General features: G+C 41.2%; 2 protein-coding genes across 3 annotated transcripts in view; both read right to left on the bottom strand.

Annotated features, from left to right (window-relative positions):
- Positions 1–5,610, bottom strand: part of LOC113076183 (uncharacterized) — a 9,124-nt gene extending 3,514 nt beyond the window's left edge. Inside the window, exon 1 of the mRNA XM_026248843.1 lies at positions 4,972–5,610. Coding sequence (XP_026104628.1) covers positions 4,972–5,056 — 85 coding nt within the window. The 5' untranslated portion in view covers positions 5,057–5,610. The remainder of the gene's footprint in view (positions 1–4,971) is intronic.
- A 473-nt stretch (positions 5,611–6,083) lies between these two features.
- Positions 6,084–10,035, bottom strand: LOC113076192 (uncharacterized). Of its 2 annotated transcripts, none has more exons than XM_026248854.1 (9): positions 9,891–10,035; positions 7,693–7,992; positions 7,248–7,605; positions 7,060–7,166; positions 6,905–6,963; positions 6,748–6,822; positions 6,581–6,655; positions 6,416–6,491; positions 6,084–6,330 (listed from the first exon to the last, which is right to left on the bottom strand). In XM_026248854.1, the coding sequence occupies exons 1-9, from the start codon at positions 9,937–9,939 to the stop codon at positions 6,311–6,313; spliced, it is 1,119 nt and encodes a 372-aa protein (XP_026104639.1). In that variant the 5' UTR covers positions 9,940–10,035; the 3' UTR covers positions 6,084–6,310. The 2 variants fall into 2 exon arrangements, with proteins under 2 accessions (XP_026104639.1, XP_026104640.1); XM_026248855.1 differs by having other exon boundaries at positions 7,060–7,148.
- Positions 10,036–11,314: the final 1,279 nt, after the last annotated feature.

Raw genomic sequence — 11,314 nt, 5'->3', positions numbered from 1 at the left:
GACTCCTGGATGCAGTGGTGTCATGTAATGAATTAATAATACTTCATTACTGTACTTAAGTATTTCTTGGGAGTATCTGTACGTTACTCTGGTTTTTATATTTGGAGACAACTTTTACTTCTGCTCCACTACATTTCCTAATTCAAATGTATACTTTTACTCTGATTGTAACAGACACGCCAGGCTCCAACATCAACCAGTCACAATGCACAACTTCACCAGAAAACTAATTACTCCCACCTGCACCTCATCCACCTGTAATCATGCCACTCCCACAAATACCACACAAACGCACTCAGTCACCATCTGGTCTCTTTCGCAACTAGGTCAATACCTACCTGCTTACTCTAAGGACTAACCATTACTCTGATTACCTCTCTCCAGCGACTTCCTGTCTCCACCGTGTGCATGTGTGTGTGTGTCCTCTACCTCCAGCGTCTTGTGTTCTCAACCTCCGGATCCCTTCAACTCACCAGCCTCCAGCACTACCTCCTCACATTCACTACCTGCTCTTCTGCTTGTGCCTCAATAAACCATGTTCTCCTGTTATTACAGTCTCCTGTCCCTATGTACCATAACAGAAGACCGGACCAAGACCGATCTGCACAAGCATGAGCCTCACGGACCCATTCCAAGACCTCATGGACTCTTTATACCCCACCGATCGATCAAAAGTGGCTTTCCTGATTTCTCAACTTCAAGGTAAAGCGCTTCAGTGGGCAGATTCCATTTGGAAACAAAATAACTCTGGCATCCAGTCTTATTCTAGCTTCGTCGATCATTTCCGAGAAGTTTTTGGCAGACCCGCATGGGATTCATCCATTGGTGAGAAACTTTATAATTTGAAACAAGGAAAATGTCTGTAAATGAATACTGAATGTTTCACCCAACTATCCATCTATTTTGCCACTCGTATGCAGTCATGCCTCGAAGAGCACCAGGGCCAGTCACATACCAACTTACCCCTCTGCCGTCAAGAGATCGTCAGCTCCCTAGAACTAGCCAGCGAACCCTTGCTCATCAACTCTAACAGACTATCTGTTGCTGAATGGCAAAGACGGCTGGTCCAGAATCTCTGCCTCTAGTGTGCATCTTCGGGGCATGTCATGTCCATATGCCCCGTTCGTCCTCCTCGTCCCATGGTGAGTGCCATTCTTCCTTCGAAGTATCAAATAAACCACTCACCACTACAGTGACACTTACTGCCGCTGAAATGTCTCTTCCAGTTTCTGCCCTCCTTGATTCTGGTTCAGCCGACAACTTCATCTCCGGCAACCTCTGCCGCCAGCTCAACCTCACTACTACGGCAACGCCGTCAGCCTACCAGGTCCATTCAATAATCGGTAAACCACTGAGTAGAAGATGTATTCGTCGCAGTGTCAGTCCGCTTACCTTCCAGACTGGACTACTTCACAGGGAGGAGATCCATCTGCTGGTTCTGGAGGAATCCACCGCTGACTTAATCTTAGGGCGCCCGTGGTTGGAGCAGCATAGCCCTGTTATCTCATGGAAAACCGGCGAAGTCCTGAAGTGGAGCGAATCCTGTTTGCAGAGCTTTCTCTCTGAATTCCCTGTTCCATCCAACCCTCTTCCAGAATCTCTACTCCACCTCCATCGAGAGCCCTGTAGAAAAACAATCTGTCAACATACCACCATGTTACGCCCCCTTCAGTGATGTCTTCTGCACCAAACGTGCCTCCAAGCTGCCTCCTCACTGGCCATGGGACTGTGCCATCAAACTGCTTCCAGGTGAGCCAGTGCCCAAAGGAAGGATCTACCCCCTTTCCATCCCGGAAGAGAAGGCCATGGAGGATTACATCAAGGAGGTGCTGGGGCAAGGTTACATCCATCCATCTACTTCCCCTGCTGCTTTCAGCTTTTTCTTCGTGGAGAAAAAGGACGGAGGCTTGCGGCCCTGCATAGATTACCGCTCACTGAACAATATCACTGTGAAGTTCCGCTATCCCCTTCCTCTTTTCCCTGCTGCCCTGGAACATCTCCCTGGTGCCACTGTCTTCACCAAGTTGGACCTCCGCAACACAAACAACCTCATCTGGATAAGTAAGGGTGAAGAGTGGAAGACAGCATTTATCACCCCTAATGGCCACTATGAATACCTCGTCATGCTATATGGTCTAATCAACGCCCCCTCCGTATTCCAGGATTTCATCCATGAGGTGCTCCGTGAGTTCCTTCACATGTTTGTCCTCATCTACATTGATGATACCCTCATCTACTCCTGGGGCCTAGCAGAACATTGTCGCCACATTGCGGAGGTCCTGCAATGCCTGAGGGTTTCACAACTATACCTCAAAGCAGGTAGCCAAACAACCTTTCCTGGTTCTAACGGATCATAAAAACCTGGAAAACCTACACTTGGCCAAGAGGTTAAACCCTAGACAGGCCCGCTGGGCTCTATTCTTCACTCGTTTCAATTTCTCCACCTCATACCGACCAGGGGTCAAGAACGTCAAAGCCGACACCCTGTCATGGTGTTACACCCCTGGGGAAAACCTGGAAGACCCCGAAACCATACTTCCAGAAAAAGTAATCATCAGTCCCATCACCTGGTCAACTGAAACTCTGCCCTCCTCCAATTCCTCCACCAACACTCCCCCTGGTTGTCAACTGGGCTTGCAGTATATCACCAGGACACGGCGCACTCCACTCATCCACTCAGCTCAAACATCACTTGGCACTGGCCACCCGGTGGTCAATGAAACCCTCTCACTGCTGAGGGAATGCTTCTGGAGGCCCAATATGGCATCGGACATCAGAAAGTACATGCAAGGATGTAAGGAATGCGCCATCTCGACCTACCATTCAGCAAGCTCCTCCCTCTGCCCGTTCTGATCTGCCCCTTGGTCACACCTAGGGGTGGATTTCATAACTGACCTACCTCCCTTTGATAATAACACATGCATCCTCGTTGTTGTTTACCAGTTTTCTAAATCCTTTCGTCTTCTCCCGCTGAAAGGTCTGCCCACAGCCGAACTGCAAACTGCAACTGCAAAACTGCAAACCGCCGAACTGATGTTTAACCATGTCTTACGTTACTTGGCATTCCCGAGGACATCATCTCAGACAGAGGCCCCCAGTTCATCTCCCGGGTTTGGGAGCTTTCCATTCACTCCTAGGTGTGGCCATCAGCCTGTCCTCTGGATACCATCCCCGGTCCAATGGGTAGATGGAAAGGAAGATACAGGAGATCAGCCGCTTCCTGCGTACCTTCTGCCATGACCAACAGGACTCTTGGAACCAGTTCCTAGGGTGGGCGGATTACGCACAGAACTCCCTACATCAACCTTCCACCGGACTCACCCCATTCCAGTGCGTGCTCGGCTACCAGCCACCACTCTTCCCATAGTCTGGAGAGCCCTCAGACATCTCATCAGTCGACTACTGGTCCCGAAAGAGCGAGAGGGTCTAGGATGCGGCCCACCACCAGCTACAACGGGCCCTACGTAGACGCAGGATGACAGCCGACCTTCACCGCTCTGACGCCCCAGCATACCAACCTGGACAGAAGGTCTGGCTGTCAACCCGTGACATCCGCCTGTGCCTACCATGCCGCAAGTTGAGTCCCAGATTCATTTGCCCATTCACCATCATCGAACACATCAACCCAGTCACCTTCAGACCTCACCATCCTTCTGTCGCCCACCCCACAGAGCCTGGCATAGCCGAAAACCCCCCAAGACGATGGAGCTGCCTACCAGGTTCACAACATCCTGGACTCCCGGCGTCATGGTGGACAACTTGAGAATCTAGTGGACTGGGAAGGATACGGTCCAGAGGAATGCTCATGGGTCCCACGCAACGACATCTTGGATCAGAACCTGCTAGACACCTTCCACTCCAACCACCCTTATAGACCTGCTCCACAGGGAAGGCCCTCAGGAGCAGGCCGTGGGGAGGGGGGTCCCTTAAGAGACATGCCGGGCTCCAACACCAACCTATCACAGTGCACATCCTCACCGGAATACTAATCACTCCTACCTGCTCCTCATCCACCTGCAATCAAGCCACTCCCATAAATACCACGCACACACACTCAGTCACCGTCCGGTCTCATTCGGAACAAGGTCAATACCTACCTGCTTACTCTAAGGAATAACCATTACTCTGCTTACCTCTCTCCAGCGATCTCCAGTAACTTCCTGCCTCCATCGTGTGCGTGTGTGTGTGTCCTCTACCTCCAGCGTCTTGTGTTCTCAACCTCCGGATCCCTTCAACTCACCAGCCTCCAGCACTACCTCCTCACATTCACTACCTGCTCTTCTGCTTGTGCCTCAATAAACCGTGTTCTCCTGTTATTACAGTCTCCTGTCCCTGTGTACCATAACACTGTACTGTCAGACTCTCCCTTGTGTTCCCTCCCTCTTGTGACCATATTTGGATTTCCTGTGTTTGGTTCTAGTCTCAGCCAATCCCCTTCATGACAGAATAAAGCCTAGTGTTTACAACTGTGATGATGAGTGCTAATCAGCATCAACCAAACACTGGATATTCAAAAGTATGTGACATATTTAAAGTTTGCGGGATAGAATATTTAAAATGCATCTGAGTGTTTTACACACCGGTCTGTTATTGTGGCGACATTTCCACACCTCGAAACATGATGCTGAACAAAATGAACTGTGACTGGCTGTTTGACATATCAGTCAAACAGCCTCAGGGGCGGGATTAATTTACACATATATTAAAATAACAATTTGACCAAAAAGAGTCAATCTTAACAGTCAATCTTAAATAGATGTTATTTATGTATTTTTTTTTTATCCCAGGTTTCCAATATAGGCTCATATTTTGGACCCTTCTGTTTACTCTTTATGCTAATATCATAACATTCTTGACTTCATACATTGAGTAATCTTGCATCATTACATAAACATGAAAATCTTAAGATTACTAATATAAGAAAGTTCTTCATATTTGACAGGATAGTGAAGCTGGTGTAGTTAGTCTCACCCGAGAGTCTGATGAACCTGAAGATGAAGAGAAGAAAGTTGAGATCCATGGCTGTGTCCTTGTGAAGATGTTTGGTGGAACACATGTGAAATCTGCTCTTTTCTCTTCTCTAGTTCTGTTTTCCTGCCGCTCCGGCCTGACTCACCCTCCCACACACACTGCCACACTTTTGCACAAGTATTTGTGGATGGTGTGACAAAACTGATCATTTATTTATAACTGTTTTTCAAGTCAGGTGAAACCAGTGTGACAGATTTCCCCCGAAACAACCAGAACAGCATTAACAGTGACAGAGACAAACCGACCGATGGCTTCTCCTCCACAAAGTCTTTCCAGTCATCATAAAAAAAGCAAGAGCTCAGCAGTATGTGTACACCCACAGACAGCGGGCGACTCGAGCGCTCGAGCAGAGACTGAGACAGAGAATGAACAGGCCAGAGACACTGGGTCACATGTCAAAGAAACGCTTCAGCTAGAAACATAACGTCTGACACTGTTTACTCAGGTCTGAATGCATGCTATGGGTATATTTATGTATATTGAACAAAATATATTTTATTTTTATTCTGGGTGTTCAAGTTCTCTATTTGTATTCGATAGAAAGAAAAACAGGTATGACAGTAAACATTCATATATATACTCATATACTTATATATTACAAAAAAAAGTAATAGTTATTTTTTAATGTGCTTTCCCAAAGTTTAAACTATACAGCATTGCTCTAGCAACACTACACTCTTTAAAAATTAAGCTTTTTATTAACATCGATGGATCCATGAAGAAACTCTCACATCTACTGTATATGATCTCTCCTTCCACAAAAAGGTCTTTAGAGTGAATATATATATATATATATATATATATATACATATATATATATATATATATATATATATATATATATCAACCAAACACTGCATCAACCAATATATATATATATATATATATATATATATATATATATACATATATATATATATATATATATATATATATATATATATATATATATATATATATATATATATCATATCATATTACTTCAAACAAAGACTTGAAAGACTGAATAAAAGTAACACTATTCATTTTCTTGAGTTACACACATCTGATTAATAAAAAATATATATACCCTGTATCACTCTCATTAACATAAAGGAGAAAACAAACATCATAGAATCCCGAAGCCTGTCTAACTGTCCATTGTTTTCACGTTTCTGACAATAGATTAATTAGACACATGATAATGCATTGTGAGAGAGATTAATTAATGATTAACTCAAAGTACCAAGTGTTTTGCTTAATTACATTTAAAATGTCATAGAGACCTTCCCATGCAACCTCATCGTTTTTCCAATTTCCCTAAAAAATAAAATGAGTACATGAATACTATTAATAATAATGACAACAGTTTATAGAGCAGGTGTTTGAAAGCTGATAAAAGTACCTGAGTGTTTTGGTTTATTTCTGGTCATGGTTTCATAGAGATCTTCACATTCAACCTCCTTGTTTTTATAATTTCCCTATAAATATAAATATATTAATAAATGAATAAATACAACAACAGTTTATAGTGCAGGTGTGTGAAAGCTGCAAATGTGATAAAAATAACCTGAGTATTTTGTTTAGTTCTAGTCATGGTTTCATAGAGATCTTGACATTCAACCTTGCTGTGTTTTCCATTTCCCTATTTAAAAAAAGAGCATACAAATACATTAATAAAAACAACAAGAGTTTATAGTGCAAGTTTATGAATGCTACACATGTGATTAAAAGTACCTGAGTGTTTGGTTTATTTCCGGTCATGGTTTCATAGAGATTTTCACACAGAACCTCACTGCTTTTTCCAGTATCCTATGAAAATAATATTAATACTATGATGGATTGTGTTCAAAGGCTGACAGTAATGTGAATGTGAACTCTGTGTTTCACCTACTTTGGTCAGTTGTTGTGTGTTCATGTGATCATGAAGATTTGAGCTTTCAGCTCTTTGTTCTGCGGACACACACACTCATGTAATACTGTACCTACACTTTAATTACCTCAAATTTAATAACTTTGTCTCACTAATCGTCTGAGTAAATCCCTCACTTCTCGTGTTCCTCGCTCTGATCAGCATCACAGCTGCACAGACTGTAATCAGCAGCATCGCTCCCAGCAGCAGCAGCCACAGGAACTGCCTGAAGTCAAGGCTTGCACTGAGAACGAATGAAAGCTTGATCAGATGAGGTCAGTCTGCCGCTAACGAGTGCTGTGATTAAACCAGCACGATCTCTTACCTGTCTGCACTGGGTGGAGTGCTGCAATAAGAGGGGTTAGTTGTAAACTGTGTAGTATCTAGGGCTGTAAACTGTGTAATTTCTAGGGCCTCCATCACCGTAAGATGAACAGGCATCTGTGAATCCTTATTAGAGCAGTAATACCATCCACCGTCCTCCTTCTGCAGCTGATACAGAGTCACTCTCAGAACAGAACCATCATCATCACGCACCACAGTCCTCTCTAGAGATCCTCCATCTCTCCCCGCACAAGATCCCCTGATCGTACACCAGTGTGAAGCGCCGTGACAGAGGATCGTGACGTTACCTCCCTCATAACCTGACACAGTCTGACTGGAGACACGGAGTCCTGGTTCTGCTACACATGGAAGAGAAGAGATCAGAGTCATTTACACCTTCTAGAATATACGGTTTGGTTTATGATGCTGCACAGAAACAGTGATACCTTCAGTAACCTGCAGATACAGATATGTGTGAGGATCATATCCAGACATGGTCACAGCACACCAGTACGTGCCGGAGTCCTTCACTTCAGCTTCTCTCAGTGTCGCCGTAAACACTTTTACTGCTGGATCATCCTCAACAGACATCCTGCTGTGTGTCACGCAACCACTGAACATCCAAAATTTTCCATGACTCATGCATTTTGGGTAGTTGACATATTTTTGATCATATAAACATGGGATTGTGATCGTTTGTTGTTTTTGTACAGATATTTTACTGACTGTTTGGATTTCTTGAATTCCTGTGGAAGAAAAAAAAACATACTTGCACAAAAGAAAGTGTTGTCTTAAATGGGAACAAATATGTATTTTTCTTTTTCAAACAAAGGTGTGCCCCAAGGATCAATATTGGGACTACTTCTTTTTTTTATTTATGTAAATAAAAATTGATTTTGATTTTAGAATTTTGCAAGATTGGCTTATGGATAATAAACCAGTCCTATATTATGAGTTTTGGTTTATGGCAGAAACTTTAATCCAAAGCTGGTTTGTGTGCTGTATGATGTAAAGATGGTCCTTTGCAGAAAGCTGACAGTATTAAATACATTGGTGTATGACTTGATTCTGAACTTACATTTAAACCACATATTAAGCATGTTTGCGTAAAGTTAACTTTAATAATATTATAATAATTATAAAATAATAATATTATTTTAATAATATAAGAAACTAGCTTCACTAGAAAATTTCTGGCTTAAAATTATTTTGATGTTGTTTATGCTCCAAAATATGATTTTGCTCCAATGAATACAGTTTATAGTAGAATTTGACTCATCACTTTATAATATATGATGCATTATAACTGCTATCTTTGCAAATAAGAAGACATATTCATCAGCTTCAATTTATATTTAAATGCATTTCTTTTAGTTACTAAAACAATATTTGTGTCTTTCTCTGTAAATTACCCAGTTTACAACTTAATTAACTTGCAGATACAGTATTAGATCCATTGAATCATTATAGTTTATGTGTTTCTATTTGATCTTTATATACAGTTCTATTCACTGATTATTGTGTTTTGTTGGGTATTTATTGACCATTTTGTCAAATTGGTGCTGTATTTTTGCTAACGTGTGTTGTGTATCTTTTATGTATTGATATTTGCATTTATGTTGTTGTTTGTTGATATTTCGTTGTGATCGTCTCACACTGTATGTTGGGACTCTATGAAAGCGAGATGGTCCATTTCAAGGGGTTATTCATAATAAACCAACTGAATTGAACTGAAATTAATGGAGAAAAAAAAATCAAACTGAGAAATCTTTTTGACCGCAGAGACATTGTTTATACTTTAAAGAGAAATTAATCATGAAGAAAGAATTTACACACAACATAAGCATCTATAAACATTTCATTTGGAAATGAATTCATTATCATATGGACCCGCAGAATTTAATCTCAACCCTGATCTGACCACAGCTTCATGTAAAATCCTTCATTCTAAAAGTGTGCATATGGACAAAAGGCAAATATCTCAAAATCTATAAACCTTACATGCACCAGAACCTGTGGAAAATACTTCAGTCTGCTGAACATGCATGCATCTCAACAAAATAACCACATATGGACAACACCTATTTTCACTGAACGCATCAGCTCATATGAGATCATTTACAGAAGCATTCTTTCATCCATGTTACACTACTGCTTTAATTGATTATTTGTAGATCCTGTGCTGCGTGTCCTAAACTGCTTCAACTGTTCATTCACTGATCATTTCGTGAACCCTGCTGTCCAATTCAATGAACAGAACTGACTTAAAAGAAGGGATAAATCATGAATGAATCACTGGCATTATGCCATTTGAAACAACTGATGGAAACAGCCCAGACTGCTCAAATACTTTCAAAGAAATACGTCTGTGGTCTATCGCGCTGCACACACCATTGCACAGAATATATTTACTAATGAATCATCCAGTGACACAATAACCAAAGTAGAGCCTCTTGGTCATTAGATAAAATATCAAATTCTTGACATATTATTTAGGATGCTCCTGTTCAGCTGATAAATGAGACATGAGACCATTAAACCTTTACACTGCTAGTCCTACGCAAAGTTGATGAAAATCATAATAATAATACAATATCTACACAAAATGCAGTCAGAGAAACAGCCGAATTGAGTGTGTTCCTACCTGCAGCGTGTGTGAGGAGGAACAGAAGCAGCAGGGCCTCCATCGTCATTGTGGCAGAGAATGTGAGAATGATCTGAGCTTAGTATGAATGTTTATATTTCACCACATTCACATCCACAACATGTGTGCCACTGCATTTAATATGCAATCATATCATGCACTTTACATCATCTCCACAATGCACGTTATTGTAGTTAATATTTTAATGCTGAATGCTAGGTTAAGGTAAAAATATATAGTGCAAGACTATACTCTTGTATGTGATATGATTTGCATGCGTTGCTCTCTCCTTCCTGCTGTATCGCAGTAAACCCACAGTAGTGAAGATGCTGCTGATAAAGCTGCGTTTGTGAGAACTGAAACATGTTAAAACCTCACACCATTCTGTTTATAGACAAAACTGAGCTGTAGATAATACTGGCTTTCTATGAGGCTGAAGTATTTAGCCACAACACTTAAGATGAAATCTCTTTTTACGTATGTGTTCCAGTGAAAAAAAACTTTATTGTGATGTATAGCAATAAACTGTAGTTTCATGTCCTGTCTCTGCTCCTGTTCAGCCAGAAAATGATCTCCAGCTTCTCTTCGCACACCATTCATCTGAACTCTTATTATCAAGTTTTCCTCTTTCATAGTCAACTCAACTCCAAATCCTTCAAATGTACACAAGTGGCCCTTCACCTTCACTCTCGAGGGAGCCTGTGAAATGGCCTGGTAGTATTTTCTAGACTCGTTTAATTTGGTTTCATCTCAAAGACCCAGCACTCATCTAGCCTCTCTACTGGTCACTCTATTAAATTATTATATCTTTGGTGGTACTTTCTTAAGAACTAAGTTTTCACACCTGTTTTTGGCCATGGCATCTCACCACAGTAACCCACTTAGGGTGTGTTCATGAAGCGATCTAAGACTGGTCTAAAATTAAATGCAGTCAAACAAACAGGAAGATGCCTTCAAAAACACCAGTGCTAAAGTACCCACACACACACACACACACACACACACACACATATCAATAATAATAATATATATGACAAAATGAAATAATTGAATAAGTTTTACGTTTTAAGTAACAGTAAAAGTTTTATAATGGGGTCTTTCAATTTATGAATAAAACAAAGCATGACATTTTGTTCTTAAAATGTGTAATAAAATGCATACACTCACACTCCAGACATTCTTAGGTGAGGTGACAAAAGCACAAACAAAGTCTGCTGTCAAAGCTTTGCAGAGATACAGTCTGCAAACGTTCATCCTTCAATCTCCAAAACTCAGATATTTAACATTACTAACAGAAATATAATTATCCCAGCAAGGCATAATGATAGATCTTCATTCTTGTTTCAAACACTAATCAATAAGACGTAGGAAAATCTAATTCTACTCATCTACGATGTTGAAAAGCATGCGATTAAGGACAGAGA

Source organism: Carassius auratus, unplaced genomic scaffold, assembly GCF_003368295.1.
Source record: "Carassius auratus strain Wakin unplaced genomic scaffold, ASM336829v1 scaf_tig00019252, whole genome shotgun sequence".
In the NCBI taxonomy this organism is placed as follows: domain Eukaryota; kingdom Metazoa; phylum Chordata; class Actinopteri; order Cypriniformes; family Cyprinidae; genus Carassius; species Carassius auratus.
Note: the sequence above shows the minus strand (reverse complement) of the source record. Positions and strands in the feature narration are given on the sequence as shown.

Bases quoted from the DNA above. Each gene is read 5' to 3' on its own strand.
- LOC113076192 (XM_026248854.1), bottom strand. From the start codon at position 9,939: ATGACGATGGAGGCCCTGCTGCTTCTGTTCCTCCTCACACACGCTGCA. The intron at 6,656-6,747 runs GTACTTTTAATC...TTTTTTAAATAG, and splicing joins GAAATAAACCAAACACTCAG to GGAAATGGAAAACACAGCAA. The intron at 6,331-6,415 runs GTACTTTTATCA...TTTATTTTTTAG, and splicing joins AAATAAACCAAAACACTCAG to GGAAATTGGAAAAACGATGA.